At 38.7% G+C, this 20969-nt stretch overlaps 1 protein-coding gene across 28 annotated transcripts in view; it reads left to right on the forward strand.

The window, feature by feature from the left end:
- Positions 1-257: 257 nt before the first annotated feature.
- Positions 258-20969, forward strand: part of FRMD5 (FERM domain containing 5) — a 333353-nt gene continuing 312641 nt past the window's right edge. For 19 of the 28 annotated variants that reach the window (XM_084971725.1, XM_084971652.1, XM_084971722.1 and 16 more), the window contains exon 1: positions 258-605. Coding sequence is in view for 15 of the 28 variants with exons in the window: in XM_084971652.1 (XP_084827778.1) it covers positions 504-605 (102 nt within the window). In the remaining 13 variants the exon portion in view is untranslated. Of the gene's footprint in view, positions 932-20969 lie in introns of all 28 variants that reach the window. The other 9 variants (XM_084971621.1, XM_084971641.1, XM_084971618.1 and 6 more) reach the window with 3 other exon arrangements.

Genomic DNA, 20969 nt, shown 5'->3' on the forward strand with positions numbered 1-20969 from the left:
CTCGATCAAGCCGAGTGCCCACACCTGGCCCGGGGGAGGGGAAACAGCATCTATAGGAACTGCAGGGAGAAAAGGAGCCCCTGGTTTGGGACGCCAGAGGACTGGTCGGGCTTGGCTCGGTCAGGCTGCTTTCCCATGATTGCTTCCCCAACTTGTCCATCATCGCAGTGCCCTATTTCTATTGGTTCTACTCTCTGCCACTCGGTTCCGCCGCGCTGACCTCCATTGGCCCCCCTCCGGGCGGGGCCCCGCCCCACGAGCTGGACTCCGGCAGTGGGGCGCGGAGGAGAGAGCCCGGCGCTTGCTCTGGGCTTGGGGGAGGCGGTGGCGGAGAAGGAGGAGGAGAAGGAGGAGGAGCGGGGCCAGCAGGAGGCAGCGGCGGCGATCGCGCTGGGGTGATGGTGCAGGTGCTCGGGGCCGGCGCAGAACTGCCCGGCTGAGGGGCGCCTGGTCCGGGGTCTGCAACGCCGCCGCGTCTCTCCCGGACGCGGGCGGGCGGGAAGATGCTGAGCAGGTTGATGAGCGGCAGCAGCAGGAGCCTGGAGCGCGAGTACAGCTGCACCGTGCGGCTACTGGACGACAGCGAGTACACCTGCACCATCCAGGTCAGTGCCGTGCCTCGCTGTCCGCGGGACCCCCTCGTTTCCAGAGTCTGGCCAACTTGGCCCACGGCCGGCGCCCGGGGGTCGCTCCAAACCCGAGGGCTTTGTCCGCTCCGGACTGCGGCGGACCGCCCGGGTGCAGGGCACCTCCGCCTGAGCCCCAGTCCGGGGCTGGGCACCCGGAGCTGGGCTCTGCTGCGGGCAGAGCCCCCGCGTTCTGGACCCCCAACTCGTCTCCTGCCCTTTCCCGAGGTGAGGGCGCTTCATCCTGGCTGCCGCCGGTATGGGGAGCACCTTCTGCAGGCGTCCGGAGGGAGGCGGACCGGGCGGTAGGTTCTTCCCCCGGCCGCCCCGTCGGGGGGCGCAGCTTTGGCTCTTCGGCCCTGCAAGGACGGCTGGCGGCTTTTCTTATCTCTTTGGTTGGAAGGATAATGGTGTATGTCATAATTTCCCCCTGAGCGCTTGTGAGTCAGAGCTCTCAGAAGGTAGACTGAACGCGCAGCCCATGCAGAGTGGCCTATTGAAGGCAGCCTAGCCCTCTGGGCTTTAAAGATTTAGGCCCCCCTCCGGCCTTTCACTCCCCAAATATTCTGTTGGGCAGTTGTGGTGGAGGGGGGTGACGGGGGGTGGGCGTGAGGTAAAGATTTAGCAACAAGTCCCAGCAATTTGAGGGTTGGTGTTGGCGAGAAAGAATCGGGGACTTAGGGGAAAAAAAAACGCCAACAATATAATAATGCTGCACAGCATTTCTTCAGAACCTGGTAATTTTGAAGGTTTTTTTTTTTTTTTTTCCCCTACAACCTCTTGCTTCTCTTCCTTCGCTACTGCTGTGTGGTACGTCAGGAGTTGTAGTCTTTCTCAGGAATGCCGTTACAACCTTCTCTTTTCCTGTATTAAAGTCAGAGATAGAAGCATTGACAATGCTCGGGTGTTTAGTTCAGCAGCCAGGAGGATCCTGCGCTCACGGCCGGAAACTGCGCTTTCTGGAGAAGCAAATTGAGTTGGACCCGGAGGGGTCTCACCTGATCCCTCGCTGCTGCAGCAAGAAACACAAGAGGGCTTCTCGCCTAAGACGTGGCAGACAAAAACTGTCCGCCCCGGGTCCTACCCTCTTTGTCTCCCTCCCCGCTGCCTCACAGCCCCCCCCCCCCATTAATTTTTTTGCTGACAGTGCTCAATAGCGGAAAATAGCGGAGAAAGACGCTGGATAGTATATGAGAGCAGCTGCTGTCTGCTGACTCCGTGCTCAGTTCAGCCTTCTCTCCACTTTCCCTTTTCTCCTAGCTCTGGCCATAAATGCTGACTACTGCCAAAGATCTATGAGGATAGAGAACAAAATCCCTTTTTCAGGCCACTTACATACAGATTAACCAGTCATAAAGATGCTAGCCATCAAGTGAAAGGATTTTTGTAGTTGAATATGATAGGGAGATGTTGTGTATTATTTCCTTACTGAATGAGTGACATGCTACTTTTTGTTTCTATTGTATCTTTATGTGTTACCTACAGTTTTTTGGTGGGGGGGGCACGAAAAAACATTGAGTTGACATTTTTACCATTTGAATACATTGTGTAGAGCTTTAAAAATCTTTTTCTTTTGTTTTAGATTTTAAAGCATTTACGCAATAACATGTCAAGGGCAGTGTGAGATTTAAACTTCATGAGTCCTAAAAATAGTTTTAGGGTATGTGATGAAATAAAATTTCCGTGTCGGTTATTAACTTTTGCCAGTACCAATGAAAATACAATTCATGTCATCTCTCTATTAGTGGATAACCTTGTGGTTTTAAGGTATCGCAATAAGGCAACTAGTTATTTTTCCCAGTTGGTTGATTGGTGTTATAGTTGTGGATAGTTTTTATTACTATTGAGAAAAATATTAAGTTGATCAGTACCTAATGAATTTATGCTTGCTATATGCTACTGTGGTGTGTTTATTTTCCTGCTGGTCTTATTTTACATAATTACAATTTAACATTTTATAAGAATTTAGGCCACTTTAAAAAATTGAGCTTGGTGTAACATGACCATACTGTAGTATGTATTCACTATCTAGATGTGTTAATGATTGTGCATTGTGGTTCTTGTGTGAAATTTAGAAAACACAGGAATTCTAAAGTCTATGTAATATTATCATTCTTTGGCTCTGCTATTGTGAATTGCTTTTATTTTTTGCCCATATGGGGAAATGTGAAAAAAGACTATTTATTTGACAATATTTTGTGCATATACCTGTTTTGAGCATTTAGACATTGAGCTTTTAGCAACTTTCTTCCTTGTATATTTCTAGTGGTGTGTGTGTGAGGGGGGGGAGAGCGTGCGCGGGCAGGCACACATACACTTATTTGTCAAGCATTGAGCACAGGGTCTTTTAAATCAGTATGGAAGATGACTGTGAGCTACTTACTATGTTAAAGCAATACTTAACATTTAGGAGTTGCAGTAGCGTATATTAAAAAATTTTGGTGATAAATTCAAGTCCTTTTCCTGAAAGTATTGTATGCCATATTTTAAAGTAAGGGATCTATTTTAGAAAAATTTCAGTGCTTCTTGAGATCATTAGAGACCACTTAGGGTGTTACAGAAACAGAAATGTATCACTGGGTTAGAGTCATAATAGCCACATTTGGTAAATTTCAGTTGTAGGAAATTCTATCAAAGTGTTGGTCTAAGCTTTCATATTGCAGCAGTTATACTGATCTGGCATTTAGGATGTGATTATTAAGGTAATGAAAATGCCTTATGTTCTCTTAGTGAAGGTTGCCACAGTTACCAGATTATTCTTCTATTCTTTCTGATATGCAAATGTATTTGTAGACCATGAGAAGTGAAAGTATACATAGGAGGGTTGTAATATAATTGCTCCCTGGTGAAGAACATTGTTAACAGCTCCCTGACAGTTTTGAAGGTCATTGCCTTATATATACAGATCTGGTCCATATTTTTCACACATTTGTTTCATTTATGTACATCTACATTTACTTACCACATTTACTACCTTACTTTGTTATTTTATTTGGGAGAAAATAGAAAAATGAAAAGGCTACCTAGTATCCTTGAACTCAGTATACCAAATGGAGTCATTTAGGTGTTTAGGAATGTAGTATCCTAAGGAATAGATTTTTAACTATTTTTCAGGTTATAACAGTTTATAAAATATTAAGAATATATATTGCAGAAATGCCAATAGAAAGTCATTGAAAAATATACATTGCCAAGTTAGAAATGTTAATCACTTTTTTTTGTTATTGCTGAAAAGTAAAGCTACCCTAGGAATGAATTTGATTTTACTGGGAACACATTAAAAATAATAAGTGATTAAACAGCTAGGTTAAATTAGTTTTTGCTGTTAAATAAGGTACGACCATAAATGAAATGTGTGTGCAGGGGCTGTTCTAAAGTGGTACTAAGATGTGGATTTGATTGTGTCTCAGCCACTAAGTAACTGTGGCACCTGGGGAAAGGGAGGGAATATTAAGAGTGAGAAAAAAATGCATTGATCCCTGTACCTGCCAGGCACTCTGCCTATATTATTATCTCATTTACCTCACATCAGCGTTATGGATTGATTATATACCCATTGTACCAGCTGAAAAAAATGGGATTGTGGGTTGGTGGGAGAGCCTATGTTTGTTGAATAGCTAACCATGTATTAGGCTTTCTGCTAGGTGCTTTGCTTATAGCTCACATCAGCCAGTGAGAGGTAGGTGGTATTATTTTCATTTTACAGATGAAAGGCAGTCCCAGGTGAAGGAACTTACTCAAAGCTAGTAGGTAGCTGTACTGTATTTAAACTCAGGTCCTTTTGTTTCTAAATCCCATCTTTCTTTGTTCCCTCTATCTATTTTGACTCCTTCAGTCACTTCACCTGTCTGTACCTTAATTTCTTCATCCATAAAATGGAAATTTAATTCTTAATTCACAGTAAAGAGAAAATTACTTGGAAATATCACTACAGAAAATAGGAACATTTAAGTACAATAAGATACTGTACTTACACTGTGCTTTATTTCATTCAATAGAATTGAGAAATGTTTTTTGGGGAAAATAAATGAACATAAGCCGTTTAAGTCCCCATATATTGGTTTCTAATTAATCTCAATAAAATTGTGAAATCCAAGGCCAGCATAACAGAAGTCTTTGTTAGAACTCTTCTTTAAAATCAAGAGTTCAGGTTTGCTTGACTTCTCTTCTACCAAGTCTTTGGCTTTAGAAGGGCATTTATTGCTTGGACCATGATTTATCTTTTCTAAGAACTTCTGCTTCTTGGTAAGTGGAATCCTTGGTTTCATTAATGCAAAAGGCATGTTCTTAGAGAATTGGGATAATTTTATTCACAGAGAAAAACACAAAGCTGTTATATTTTCATGAATATTGGTTTTTTTAAACTTGATTTTTAAAAAGTAATTATGCTATCTCAGGATCTCTGTTACAATAGCAAGTCAGAATCTAATTCTTAAGAATAAGGTAGTTCCAAAATTAGCCTTGTAGGATTCTAAAAGCACTTGTAATTCTGTTTCTTAATTTGTGTAGTAAAACATTTATTGTATAAAACTAATGCAAATCAGTATTTTTAGTACAGAAGGTAAATTCTGATGTGTATTTATGTTTTCATTCTTTTCTTTTTGAAGAAGTCTTGTTAAAGAGAGTGTCAGTGACATCCAAGAGAGACCTAGAAGCAATGACAGCAGCAGATTTTACTCAAGGGTGTGAATTTGCATTCTATTAAGTGCTTGGAATGAATATGCTAGGTGAGGCAATTCAGCATAATGTATAAGAAAAGAGCTTGTGGTTTTTGAGTCCTCTGTTACATTATCTAGAGACTTGTTTATAGTGTCTATGCTAGCATTAGTATCATACTTGGAAATAAAAGGAAATGTGTGCCAAAATAAAATCAGACAACCTGAAGGCAAAAAATGGTCATTTTTCATATGTTTGTAGTGGTTTTTATATAGGTCATAAAATGTGTAACCCCAAATAAGAAGCAAAGCATTAGTTTTAGAGGTAGCTTACCAATGATACAATAATTACTCTATTAAACTATTTTTAAAAATTATTTTAAGCACTTAATTTTCTGATAGATTATACTTTATAAAGGAGAGAGTAAGAGGGAGCTATAAATCTTAAACCCGAAGAATTATAGCACCTAGTCCAGTGTCTTACATAGATATAGTTCAGTAAATGTTTGTGCTACTTGATTGCTGTTAATCACAACACTTTAAAATTTCTTATGCCTCAAAACTAAACATTTTCTAGCAATTGTAAAACACTTTATATAGTTTCACCCTATCCCATTTCAAACCATTTTGCTGTATAGCCCCTCTCTCTGGTGAGAAGTACAGTATGTAAGATGGTATTTTATGGATCCTTTGAGGTCTCTGCTAACTTTAGGCAATTATCCTTTGTTGATTTAGTGGAGCTTTAGGCTATAGCTCCTATGATTTTTTTCTTTTGTCTTTTAAAATCTTAGGGTTTTAAGCCTTTGAGGTGTCCTCACTGCCCCCATCTCTGCAGGTTTAGAAGGCTTAGATCAAATGAATACTGGGCTTGATGGAGCCTTAGAGGTCTGGCAGAATTAGGATGTTGAACATAGGGTTCACCAGAGCCGCAGAAACGTCCTTCACTCCTTGCCCCTCAGTGCCACATAAAAAAAAATCTCACAACCTTATTTTCTAACTTCTTACCCCAACAGGAAGTGAACCATGCTTCCTAAATCTGTTTCTAATTATGTCTATTTTAAGTTGAATTCATCTTCTCTCTGATAGCCTCCTGTGTTTGCAGACCCGGTTTCATGGAGCAGACTCCTGTGTGTCACTCTTCCTCAGCTCTGCCCAGCCAGAGCTTGTTCAAGAGTTTTGAATGTCATGGAGGGTTGACAGCAACCTGATGGCTTCTGACTTTGCAGACCTGGTTTCATGGAGCAGACTTCTTTGCAGACCTGGTTTCATGGAGAAGACTTCTGTGGGTCACTCTTCCTCAGCTCTGCCCAGCCAGAGCTTGTTCAAGAGTTTTGAATGTCATGGAGGGTTGACAGCAACCTGACAGCTTCTGTATCTTACCTATGTGGTGCTCAGGGAGGAAGCTGCTGTTCTCCTGGAGGCTAGGTGGCAATTGCTGTTCTTCAGTTTTATGGCTTTGATCCTTGGGGCTCAAGCCAGTCACTTAAATGGTTTTCTCATCCAGCTGAGAAATTTGAAGTATTCTAAAGCATCTCCATCCTATGTTGTAGAGAAAATGGTGTTTCCCCTAAGAAAGCAAAACGCCTGTCATATGTTCATCCTAGCCATTGAAACAGGCCTTCTTTTCCTTTAGGACCCTAGGCTCTTGTAGCCAATACAACTATTTGAGCTTTTTTGAACATTTTACATATAGGTAGAGCCAAAACTAGTCTAAGGAGAGCAGTTTCTTTGGGAGGATAAACCCTAGGTTTAAATTATGGACTGCTTACCTTCCAAGGCCACCATGTGATCCTCATTATTGTCAATATTTTGAACAAAATAGGCCCTTGTATTGATCTTTCCGTAACTGTAATTGCAGTACTATTTCTAAGGATGGTGTTTAACTTTTGTGGTCTTTCCAATTTAATTGTATCATATCCTAGATTTGGAAGGTAGGAACTTGTAAAGATTCTTAGGTTCATATTTGCCAGGCGTTTGCTTGCTACTGTCAGACTCAACATCAGCTTGTATGAATCAAGTCCTCTAAGGAGATCTTTCCGTGCCATGCTCATACAGGCAAAATAATCAGGCCACATGCTTGGCAACAACTGAGTTTGTGTACAATAGCTCCATTCACTTATCTACAGAAAACACCCCTTTGACAGTGATTATAGCTTTCATTGTCCCCTCCTTTTTCTGACTCCCTACATTACCATGACCTCATCTATTGGTCTGTATTTAGAGGCACTCTGGACCACTCCAGATATACTTTTAGGATTTGTTCTTATATGTCAAAGGTCATTTCAAGTTAGACAACCACTGCCCACCAAGGAAAGCCACTCAGGATCAGGACCAAACCTAGCTATTTTTATACCTTCTTGGTGCCATCTTCCTGTGTCACAACTCAGGTACTCTGAAAATTGTGAACCTTGTTAAAAGCAAGGAGAATAGAGTGGGTGGGTTAGAGCATTGGTTATCAATGTGTAGTTCCTGGATGAGCAGCATCAGTTTCACCTGGTTCTTATTAGAAATGCAAGTTCTTGGCCCTACTGCAGACCTAGTGAATTGGAAACTTGTGGTGTGGAGGTTGGCAGTTTGTTTTAATGAGTCTTCCAGCCGAGTTTTAAGCTTGCAGAGGTTTGAGAATCGCTACCCCTGGGTTACACAGATATTTAGTAGGTAACATTGATGAGTTGATTGACTGCATTATAAGAAGTGAAGGAGAAGCCGGTGGCCTTAACTGATTCTCTACTCTTAAAAGGTAAAAGGTTATTTGCAGATATGCGTATCTGTCTTCAGGTGGGCAGGATTCTAAAGATGGGTCATAATTCCAATTGGGTGCTCTTTTATTTATTGTTAAGTTTTATTTTTGTCTTCCCTGACCTAAAAACAACGTGATTATTTCATATTTGTATACTGTTTTTCAAAGAAATCTTTACACCTTAAAACACTGGGGGAAGAAGAAGAGTAAAGGCCCTTGTTGTTCAAAGGCTTACAATCTAGAGCAGGACTGTTAATATGTAAGTAATATATCACAGAATTCAGGGCTAAGATAAGGTGATATGCTGTGGCAGGCATATGTGGGGGACTCAAAATTAATATTTCTCAAAGGAGGTGATATTTGAACTAGGTCATGAAAATTTGCCAAAAGCAGAAAATGGGCTGTGGGGATGGGTAAAGGGCATTCGAGGCTGAGGTAACAGCAGGCTACTTGTAGGTAGAAAAGCTAAAAATGTAAAGCCAGATACATGTAGTCTTTCCTTTATGTTGATCTGGTTTACTCTGGTACAATTGCATCAAACAACAGAAGTCTACTTGCTTAGGAAAAATTACTGTCAGCAAATTTCAATCATTCTTGACATGCTCAGAGGAGCCAGTTTAAACTAAAAATAAATGCATAAAACTGGCATTGAATTAAATCTAATTCCAAATTGGGTAACACAAATTAAGATTCTTCACAAGGCAATGGCATCATAGAAAGAAAAAGTAAATTCAGATATCAATCTTAATTCTGTGGTTGCAGCAACTACATATAAATTTTATTTTCAAGAGACGTCATCTCTGGCATTAGTTTAATTGCCTGAAAAAAGGGTGTCAAATTTCAACATTCAGCTGATGTTTAAAAATCCTTTGACTGATACGGTGCAGCCTAGATTGTGCATTAACAGTTGGGAAATGTGACCTGTAGAACCCCAAAGGCACATTTCAGCACCTCTGTTCCCAAACCTCAGTGGCCACCAAAAATAGCTTTTCTAAGGGATGGAGGAGTGCTTCCCTGGATTCCCCCTGTGAACCCCTGCCTGCCAGCTCCAAAGTTCCCAGCCCTACACAGGGTGTACTTTTAGCACTCAACACAATGCCAGGCTAGAGCTTTCAGGATGGGAACCTCCAAGAAAGCACTGTTTGGCATTTGGGCAATCAATGTTCGGCAGAATGCCAATGCTAATAGGTTATTTTTCTCTGGAAAAGGGAAAAAGGAGGGATAGTCTGAAAACTGATGAATAGAAGAATGACTGACAATACGGCACTCCATTTTGTTGAAGAGATTAAGTAGGCTTGCTGTGAAGTGGTATTATAGGAGCCAGATAAATTAGCAAAGGCCCACAGGCCCAAGACCTGAAAGAAATAGTAGTACATCAAAACAGCATGCCCCAAGGGCACACTCAAAAGTCTGGCCACTTTCACTGAATTTGTGGTAGGAAAAAGCCAAATCATTAGGAATCCTCACAGTCTGGTACTCTATCCAGGCACTCCATATCCAGCAAATTATCCTTTGTCTCCAGGAAGGTGCAGAGCCTTCTTTCTCTATAGCCCGATTTAACTCAAGGGCCTCTAGTCTGGGCCCTAGTCTAATTTTGAAGACACCTAAGTGGAAGAGTTGGCTTTGGAGTCCTAGAGGATTCCAAATACTCTAGGCAGAAGGTACTACTAAGAGTTGTTTTGTCAAGCATGAGCCAAGATAAGAACATTGATCACAAAACAAGCAGAATTAATCAGTTCACCTAAGGATCTCAAGTACTTCTGGGGGATAATTGAGGCTGCATCCAGCATGCCCTCTTTCAGATATGTGCCTCTTGAAAAATATGAAAGTGCTTGGAGTTATTATGGGATTGGAGGTTTGTAGGTCTGAAAGACCCATGTCCTGGCAGTGATGCCTGGGATGTTATACTGCACATTGAACCTGCAGTTTCACAGTACACACTCATCTGTACAGAAGAATATCCTATCAGCAATTTTGAGAGGCTGCTCAGAAGAAATTTAGCTGTTGAGAGATAAAAATCTGATCAAAACATAAGGTAGTTCCAGCACTGCAATGCAGCTTCTTCAATCTATACCCAGTTTCAGATTCGAGTATGTGTGGAGTAGGTTAAAAAAAAAAGTGAATGGGGGTTTGCTTGGTGTAGCTGTTGTACAAAAGTTACTGAGCTAACTATTGCAATGCCAGGTTTTATAAGTAGAATAGCCGATTAATATTTCTTTCCTTATTTTTAAATACACCTTGGATTATTTAGATAAGCTTGTTTAAATGGATACCCACAGTACAGAAAGCACATCTAAGCATTGTTTTCTTTTTCTTTTCTTTTTTTAAAAATTTTATTGGCATATAGTTGACATAAAATGTTGTATTAGTTTCAGGTGTACAACAAAGTGGATCAGTTATACATATACATATATCCATTCTTTTTTTCCATATAGGTTATTATAAGCTATTGGGTAGATTTTCCTGTGCTATACAGTAGGTTCTTGTTAATCATCTATTTTTTTAATGTATATAATGATTTTTATTTTTTTTCATTATAGCTGGTTTACAGTGTTTTGTCAATTTTCTACTCTACAGCATGGTGACTCAGTTACACATACACGTATAGATTGTTTTTTCTTACATTATCATGCTCCATCATAAGTGACTAGATACAGTTCCCAGTGCTACACAGCAGGATCTCATTGCTTATCAATCATCTGTTTTATACAGTAGTGTGTATGGGTTATTCCCACTCTCGCAAATCCTCCCTCCCCTCAGTGGTTTCATCTATGGTAACCATAAAATTGGCTCTGAAATCTTGAGAATTGTTTTCTAATAATTTTTATTGTCAAGGAGAACACGTGTTATGTGTATTCTAGTTTTTGATATTGGATACACTAGACTGTGATTATTTTATTTTTTATTTCATGTTTTTATTTTTCCCATTATAGTTGACTTTCAGTGTTCTGTCAAATTCTGCTGTACAGCAAAGTGACCCAGTCATACATACATATATATATATATTCTTTTTCCTCACATTATCCTCCATCACGTTCCGTCACAATCAGTGTAATTATTTTATTTTTTATAATGATTTTTATTTTCCCCTTATACTTGGTTTACATTGTGTGATTATTTTAAAGAGACGGATATGATGATATTATATTGGTCTGCAAATTAGATCTTTTAGTTTGTCATAAAATATTATGGACTATTCCTGCTAATAATGTATTTCATATAAGATAACTTTAGCTTCTGGTCATAAGAAAATGACCAAAGAACTAGAAAAACTTCCTCTTCACTTGTTGATTTCCACAATTTTTTTCATCTTTTCTGACATCTTTTATCCATCTCTTACTATGTTTTTTGTTTTATGCTGATTTATACTTTGGGCCATTCGTTTAACACAGTCTCTTAGCACCACTTCCAATTGTTGTCACTTCCAATATACCTTTGCTTGTGGCCAAATTCTTGGTATGGTGGCTACATCTTCTGTTGGTGGTGGGGAGTATTAAAAAAAAGGTGTAATCCTAATGTATGTAAATATGCACCGCAGCATTATGTGATCTATATCCTTTAGTTTCATTAACACAAAAGTGTTGTATATTAGATTCAAGACAATACAAATAAATGAAAATCTATATTGTATAAAGTGACATTGAGACTGGACTACGTATTATATGTTTAGAGTTTTCTGTTAGCTTTTTTGCATTTATATTTAATGGATTATAAAAATTGTATTTAATGCATTATTACCATTCTTTAATGGATTGTAATGGATCATCGCAGTGAGACTCGATGTCTGTGACCTCAGTTCTGGTTCTTAGGGACTGGATGGACATGGTGGGAGTATTGCCCATGGTCAGGAACATCTTTACTCTGGACAGCTAAAGTCAGTGAACCCAGAGGGAGAGTTAAAATAATTGACCAAAGGGAGAAACAAAAGATAAAAACCAGAGAAACAGTTGTGATGGAGCAAGATGAACCTTAAGCAGAAATACCTGATCAGAATTTGAAGGAAGAATCTGGAGAAAAAGGTTGAGGATAATGAAAGGCTACTGCAGATCTACTTTTTTGTTGTTGCAGCTGATTTTTTTTTTTTTTTTTTTTGTCTTTCTTGTCTTAGGGGCACACCTGTGGCATATGGAGGTTCCCAGGCTAGGGGTCTAATCAGAGCTGTAGCTGCCAGCCTACACCACAGCCATAGCAATGCCAGATCCGAGCCATGTCTGCAACCTACACTACAGCTCATGGCAATGCCAGATCCTTAACCCACTGAGCACGGCCGGGGATCGAACCCACAACCTCATGGTTCCTAGTTGGATTCGTTTCCTGCTGCTCCATGATGGGAACTCCTGCAGCTGAATGTTATAGAATGGTTTAAAGGCTCTAGGCTTGGTCCCCAAGTTGGGGTGATATTTGAAAAAATCAACAGCAACAAGTCCTGGTGAAAACCTACCTCACTGATCAAGACTCTGCCAAAGAGCACTGAAGTTGGGCCTAGGGCCTTCTAGTGGTCCAAACACTAAGTATTTAGTGCTAAATCATGGGAGGTGGGATTGCTGTTGGTCTCTGGGAAGAAAGGTGAAACCTCTCAGGGCAGCAGTTAGCTATTTGCCGACTGGTAGAGATTGCAGCATTTTAGTGACCAGCATGGTCTTACTGGAGCATGCCAAGCTGAATTCACTCCTCACTCTGTCAGGCTTCTTCTGTTAGGTGGGATGAGATGGGAACGTCCAAGAAGCCACAAGAGCCCAGGTGTTTTTGAGGTATACTGGGGATCTGGATGAATTCAATTTTCCTCCTTCTACTGTAGCCTACCTGATGGCAGGAGTCAGAGCTCGTGCGTTGCCTTCCCTGGCTCTCTATTTGTGCTTGCCAGATATGGGGTCCTAAAAGTCTCAGTTTTATCCTTCTCTGGATTGATGGACCCATTCCTACCTTTTGCATGTTTACAAAATGCAACTATGATTGTTCTCTTTTTAAAATCCTTTAAGCTTTTCCCATTCTCTACTGGATTAGAGCCTTTTAGCATGGCATAGAAGGCCTTCCTTGATCTCTCTGCTGCCTCCCTTCCAGACTTGTTTCCTGTCATCCTCCATATGCATTTTTTCCTGCTGCAGGAGTCATCCACGCTCATTACCTCCCTTCCAGGGTAGACTCACTCCCTGGGATGCTGGGCAGTGCCTTGAGGGACCTTACTGTAGCACTTACCACATTGAAATGTAAATATTCACTCATGTATCTCCCTCTCACTAGACTGTGAATTGTTAGAAGGGCAGAGATTTTTATCTTTGTACAGTTAGTATCTAAGGTCTCACCTTGAGGCTCAATAAATGTTGATTGTAGATGTGCATGAATGAAAATGTTAGCTCTGATAAAGAGGATTATTAAAAATGCAAATGTAAGGTTACATCTGACTTGAACTAAATAGGTTTTTTAAAATGGGAGTTCCTGGCTTGGCTCAGTGGTAATGAACCTGACTGGGATCCATGAGGATGCCAGTTTGATCCCCAGCCTCACTCAGTGGGTTAAGGATCTGGCCTTGCCTGTGAGCTTGGCATAGGCTGGCAGCTGTAGCTCCAATTCAAGCCTGGGAACTTCTGTATGCTGTGGGTGCAGCCCTAAAAACAAAAACAAAAAAAATGAACACATCAGATTTTTTGGTCTTGATAGAAGCATGTTATGGTGACTTTAAAAGGTGGTGATGATTGTGCAACTATAGAAATATACTAAAAACCACTGAATCGTACACTTTAAAATGGTAACCTTCTGAATTTCCCGTTGTGGTGCAGCAGAAACAAATCCAACTAGGAACAATAAAGTGGGGATTCAATCCCTAGCCTCGCTTAGCAGGCTAAGGATCTGGCATTGCTGTGAGCTGTGGTGTAGATTGCAGACTCTGGCATAGGGTGGCACCTGTAGCTTTGATTAGACCCCTAGCCTGGGAACCTCCATATGCCGAGGGTGAGGCCCTAAAAAGCAAAAAAGCAAAAAAAAAAAAAAAAAGGCAACCTTCTGATGTGAATTTTATGTCAATTCACACATCAATTTCTTGGTTTTGACAATGTACTATATGTATGATGTTATATTGGGGGAAGCTAGGGGAACGGTTCATGGGACATCTTTATATGACTTTTACAATTTCTTGTGACAATTGTTATAATAAAGTTTTAAAAGAGTGATTAAATTATTTTACTGAGCAAATATGCTTATTTAGGACTTACGGTTCAGAATAACTATAGAAAATTTTGTTACTTCATTAGGATTCAGTTGCTTTGCAAAATTATGTGGGGTTATTTATACATAGATACATTTTGACATGTGACACGAAAATAAAATAAATTCAATTATAATCTAATAAAAAGAAAAATTAAGAGTTTAGGAATGATATTTCAGAAGTCTTTTTGTATCCTTTTTTTCCCCTCTGATTCTGTGTATCTCTCGTTATAATGTTTCTCTGACATAATTACAGTTAAAATGAATGTACTGACGAATTATGCATATCATAACATGGTACCATTCTTATGTTTTAGAGAGTTATTTGATGTAGTGTCTGTATTATATCTCTTAATAGTAATATGTGTTAATTGATCCATTTAAAAAATTATTGGGTACTTTGGGGGTTCTGGGCTCTGTGATAAGCACTTTATGTGTATTCCTTCGTTTAATCCTACCTGTTTAATAGAAAATACCATTGTCCCTAGATTACAGGTGAGTACTATAAGGCTGAGATGTTAAATAACTCCCCTAATATTACACAGCTAATCAGTGTGGGAGCTAGGATTGGAACATGGAGTCCCTATGACCTCAGAGTTGTTCATATTCATTCTCTGTGATGAAGCAGGCAGTATAGTCGAAGGGAAAAACACTGATGTGGGGGTGTCAGGAGACTTGTGTAAAATGCCTGACTCTGACTGATTATCTTTGAGGGCTTGAGCAGGTAACTCAAGCTTTAAGATGCAACCTAGCCTCTCATCTGCAAAATGAGGAGGCTCAAATAGAAGACCCCTCAAGTCTCTTTTAGCACAGACATTCTATAGTTAAGAGAACTCAGTAGTGTTTTTCTTTGTGTTCCTTCTATGAAGGATATTCTTTATAAATGCAAATATTCCTTTTAAAGAACTGAGATGTCAAAAAAGAGCTTGGTGACTGCTTCAGTCTGTGAGCTGGCCCTTTGTTTTGCATAAGGCAAAATGTAGTTTTACTTACTCATTCATCACAGATTAGATTCTGGAGGATTGACCCATGCTAATCAAAGGTGATAAAAATCTTGTTTTGTAATTCTGAATCTGTTTATTAACTATTTAGTAGGGTATACTAAATACTAGTTTTGGCCATTATAGGCACTTTTAGGATTAGATATTTTGGAAAATCAAATTAGAAGTTGTTTTGGAAGGCAAAGAAAATCAAATATTTTTGTGGGATATTCTAGGTTGTGTAAAAGCCTTATAAACTGTCTCTGCTCTGTAATACAGTTCTAGTAATTATGTATCTACCAAAATCAGCTCCCGTGAATAGTATTTACTAAATGCTGATAAAGTCTTCTCTTTAGTCCTTCCCCCATTTCATGGAGATTATTGTACATATGTTAGTAATACAGCTTCAATTTTTCTTAATTTTTTGAGGTATATCCAATCCAATCTGTTTACTTTGATTAGATTTGGGTATTTCTTTAAATGATTGTGAATGCCATTTCCCCCACTAAGTTAGTGGACTTGACCAGAGACCTTTTTTTTTTTTTTTTTTTTTTTTTGTCTTTTTAGGGCAGTACCAGTGGCATATGGAGGTTCCCAGGCGAGGGTTCGAATTGGAGCTGTAGCTGTTGGCCTAAGCCACAGTCACAGCAACACAGGATCTGAGCCATGTCTGCAACCTGCACCACAGCTCACGACAACACAGCATCCTTAACCCACTGAGCAAGATCAGGGATCAAACCCGAGTTCTCATGGACGTTAGCTGGGTTCATTAACCGTCGAGCCATGACGGGAACTCCTAGAGAACTTTCTTTAATATCATTTTTGTCTTTCAGAGGGAGGTCTTTTTAAAAAAACTTTGATCTCAAACTTTGGCGGGGGCGGGGTTTGCCATACTCTTCATATTATCAGTCTTTCTTAGACAGTATTATGCAACCTTGATGACATCCATAGGAGGCATATGCCACATATGTTATGGAAGTTGTGAACTCTGATGTATTTTAAAGGTTTCTATGTATTTTTTTTTTGCTCTGAAGTTGACAAATACTGTTTTCTGCAGTTCCTACAATATAAACTTGGCTTTGTTAAAAGTCAGGTTACTGAGGTGCAATTTACATAAAGTAAAAATTTACTCTTTTATAGGTGTACAGTTCTTTGAATTTTGACAAATATATGCAAATTGTATAATCAATATATAGCAAATATTTCCACCGCTCCATAAAATTCCCTTGTGCCTTTTTATGGTCAGTTCTCTCCCCCTTCCTGAATCTCTGGCAGCCTCTAATCTGGGCTCTGTGTTTATAGTTTTCCCTCTTTCACAATATCTTATAAATAGAATCATGCAACATGTAATCTTTTGAATCTGGTTTCTTTCACTTTAGCATAGTGCTTTTTTGAGATACAAATTACATATCATAAAGTTAATCTGTTTAAGGTATACAGTTCAGCAGATTTTAATATATTAACAGAGTTGTGCAATCATCAGCATAATCTAATTTTAGAACATTTATATCACTTCCCAAAGAAGTCTTGTACCCATTAGCAGTTATTCCTATTTCCGGTCTCCCTCCCCCCAGCTCTGCCCTAGGCAAACATTAATCTACTTTCTGTCTATAGATTTGCCTATTCTGGACCTTTCAAATAAATGGTATCATACTCTACATGGTCTTTAGTAACTGACTTCTTCCACTTGGCATAATGTTTTTGAATCTCATCCAAGTAGTAATTTATATTAGTACTTTTTTATTGCGAAATAATTTCCCATTGTATGGACATATCACGTTTTGTTTTTCCATTTATCAGTTGATGGAAATTTGCATTGTTCCATTTTAGGGCTGTTATAAATAATGCTGTGATCATTTATGTACAAGTTTTTGTGTGTATGTCTGTTTTTATTTCTTTTGGATGTGCTGTGAACATTTGTATACAAGTTCTTATGTGGAAATATCTTTTTATTTTTCTTAGAGGGATACCTAAGAGTGGAATTGCTGGGTTCTATGGTAACTTGATATTTAATGTTTTAGGAGTTGCCAGTTTTTCAGAGTGACTGTGTAAGAGCTACAATTTCTCCACATCCTCTCCAATCCTTACTATTGTCTTTTTGATTATAGCCATTCTATGAGTGTGAATTAGGATCTCATTGTGGTTTTAATTTGCATTTCCCTAATGACTAAAGATGCCGAATATCTTTTCATGTACTCATTAGACATTTGTATATCTTTTTTTTTGAGAAATGTCTGTTCACCTCTTTTGCCCATTTTTTAAAATGGGTTGTCTTTGTTACTGAGTTTTAAGAGTTCATTATATATCCCAAGTACAGATCCTTTATCAGAAGGTTTTGATTTTGATGAATTCCAATTTACCAGTCTCTTTTATTGCTTGTGCTTTGGGTTTTGTATGTAAGAAACCACTGACCTAACTCCAGGTCAAGAAGATTTAGTCTTTTATTTTCTTCTTAGAGTTTTGTAGTGTTAGCTCTTCCATTTGGGTATATGGTCCACTTTAATTTTTGTGTTGATGTGAGGTAGGGATTTAAATTTATAGAAGTTGATATCCAGTTGTCTAGCACTTAATGGTTGGAAAGACTTGTTTCTCCATCAACAATTGTCTTGTCCCTTTGGTTGGGGCTCAGTTGACAATAAATATGTGTGTTTATTTCTAGACTCTTAATTCTATTCCATTGAACCATCTTTATGCCAGTACCACACTGTCTCACTGTCTGGATTACTTAGGAGTAAGTTCTGAAATCAGGAGATGTAAGTCTACCAACTTTTTTTTTTTTTTTTTTTTTTTTTTTTTTTTTTTGGTCTCTTTAGGGCTATATCCGCAGCATAATGGATGTTCCCACAGGCTAGGTGTTGAATTGGAACTATAGCTGCCGGCCTACACCAAAGCCACAGCCACATTGGATCCAAGTGGCATCTGTGACCTACATCACAGCTCATGGCAATGCCGGATCCTTAACCCACTGAGCGAGGCCATGGATGGAACCTGCATCCTCATGGATGCTAGTCAGATTTGTTTCCTCTGAGCCATGACGGGAACTCCCCCTTTGTTCTTTTTTAAGATCGTTTTGACTGTTCTTAGTCCATTGCATTTCATTATGAATTTTAGGATTTGCTTGTCAATTTCTGAAAAAAACCCAGGTAGAATTTTGATGGAAATTGTATTGAATATGTAGATTAATTTGGGGAGTGTTGCCATTCCCTTAACAATATTAAGTCTTTTGATACATGAATATCAGATATCTTTCAATTTATTTGGATTTTTTATTTTTATCTTTTGTTTTTTGAGGACTGAACCTATGGCATATGGAGGTTCCCAGGCGGAGGAGTCCAGTCTGAGCTGTAGCTGCCAGCCTACACCCCAGCCACAGCAATGCCAGATCTGAGTTGCATCTGCAACCTACACCACAGCTCATGGCAACATCAGATCCTTAACTCACTGAGCAAGGCCAGGGATTGAACCCATGTCCTCATGGATACAAGTTGGGTTTGTTAACCACTGAGCCACAGCAGGAACTCCTATTTGGATTTTTTCTAAAACAAAGTTTTGTGGTTTATAGAGTAAGCATAATGCTTTTGAGATTCTTTCATGTTAGTACATGTATCAGAAGTTTGTTCCTTTTCATTGCTGAGTACTATTCCATTCTGTGGGTATATCACCGTTTGTTTATCCATTAACTAGTTGATGGACATTTGAGTTAATTCCATTTTTTGGTAATTATGAATAAAGCTGCAAAGATATTCATGTACATGTTTTTATATAAACAAAGGTTTTCATTTCATTTGCTTAAATACCTAGAAATGGAGCTGCTCGTTGTATGTAAGTTGTGCATATATTTACCTTCATAAACTGCTAAACTGTTTTCCAAAGTGGCTGTACTATTTTGTATTCTGACCAGCAATATACAAGAGTTCCAGTTGCTCTGTATCTTCACCAAGACTTGGTATTATTAGTTTTTTTAAAAAATTATTTTGATAGATATATAGTTTTATTTCACTGAAATTTTAATTTGTATTTCTTTACTTACATAGGCTGTGAATTATAAAATTCATGAAAGCCTAGACTTTTGGAATTGAATAGACATGAAAGCATTCATTGTTAGTTTTTACATTGTGTTCCTCAAACATATTTCACGGGCTGTCTGAGGCTGAGGGAGTTGGGGGACTGAGGAGTACTCTCAATAGATGTGGATCTGAGCTCCCTGCCCAGCAGAACTCTACTTTTACCATTTTTTAATAGTGAATTTCCATGTGACATGTTATTAGAAAAAATATAACTCTGTGGAAAAAATGTGAAAGCTAATGAACTCTTTTTTTTTTTTTTTTTTTTTAATGGACACAACTGAGACCCAGTCATAGTTAGTCTGGAGTACGTTCATACTCCTAGTGATCTTTATTCTGCATTATACCATCTTGTCATAACTCTAAAATTTTAGTATTTATTGATTCAAGGAAGATTTATGATAAAAAGACTAATCAAGACTTTTTGAAGTCAGAAATATTTAAAAACCATGTTTCTTTTACACTGAAAAGTAGTACAGGGAAACTAAGTAATCTCTCATGAGTTAACTGTACTGGCTAAGAAAGTGGGGGTTTTCTTTAGAAAATCAATTTCTAGTACAAAATCTTTTAAAATTACTGTGCTTAGTTTCTATGTAGTGTAGAAAAAGTGGCACAACTGTCAGAGGTTATAAATGACAATACATTATGGAATAGGTGAGGAAACAAGCAGGGATTTGCCTTGGAGAAACAGACATTATATTTTGTTATCAGTTTTGACAAACACCAGTGGTGGCTCATCAATGTTGAAAGGGTAAAATTGAATTCATTAGGTACAATCATAATGGTTAGGATAAGTGGTATTTCATAAGAAGGATTTGGTTCTGAAATACTTCCTTTATTGGGGTTTTTTTTCTAGAAATTACTAGAGTGTGAAAACAATTCTATATTGACAGTTCTGAGATTGGCTGCAGGACTTATGAATAAGCATTGCATGGTTAGATTGAGCAGAATTTTATTAGAATGCCTTTGGTGGATTTAAGAAGTTTTATTTAATAATGGTATTATGAAAGGTGAATTATATTTGGACTCAGAAAACTTAAAGTCAAACCTTGGCTCTGCTTCAGACTACCTATGTGACCTTGTATGAGTCACTTAACTTCTGTGACTTTTTTATGGTTTTTTAAAAATTCAATTAGAAGGAATGGTAGTGGTATCTGCCAAGCTTACTTCCCAGAGTTGTTTGAGGAGAGGAAAAAATGACAGGGAAAAAAAAAAAAAAATACAGAGTTCCCGTCGTGGCTTAGTGAATCTGAGTAGTATCTAGGAGGATGCGGGTTCAATATCTGGCCTAAGTGAATTTAGGATCCGCCGTTGCTGTGAGCTGTGGCATAGGTCGCAGACGCAGGTCGGATCTGGCATTGCTGTGGCTCTGGCGTAGGCCAGCGGCCACAGCTCCGATTAGACGCCTAGCCTTGGAACCTCCATATGCCATGGTTGTATACAAAGTAGTGTATGTATATATGTACTTACAGTATATATATGTACTGTGTATATATACTATGTATAGTATATATATGTACTGTGTATATATGCTATGTATAGTATATATATGTACTGTGTATATATACTATGTATAGTATATATATGTCCTTTGGAAATATATATGAAAGTGCTTTGTAAATTTTAATGTATTTACTATAGTATTATTATAAATAGTAACTTTTAGAATTGTGATGTACATGTTTTTTAAATAGCTTTTCTTC

The sequence above is a fragment of the Sus scrofa genome, chromosome 1, assembly GCF_054392235.1.
Source record: "Sus scrofa isolate SSC_HxYL_T2T_F1_AM1 chromosome 1, Sscrofa_HxYL_maternal_Yorkshire_Landrace_v2.0, whole genome shotgun sequence".
In the NCBI taxonomy this organism is placed as follows: Eukaryota; Metazoa; Chordata; class Mammalia; order Artiodactyla; family Suidae; genus Sus; species Sus scrofa.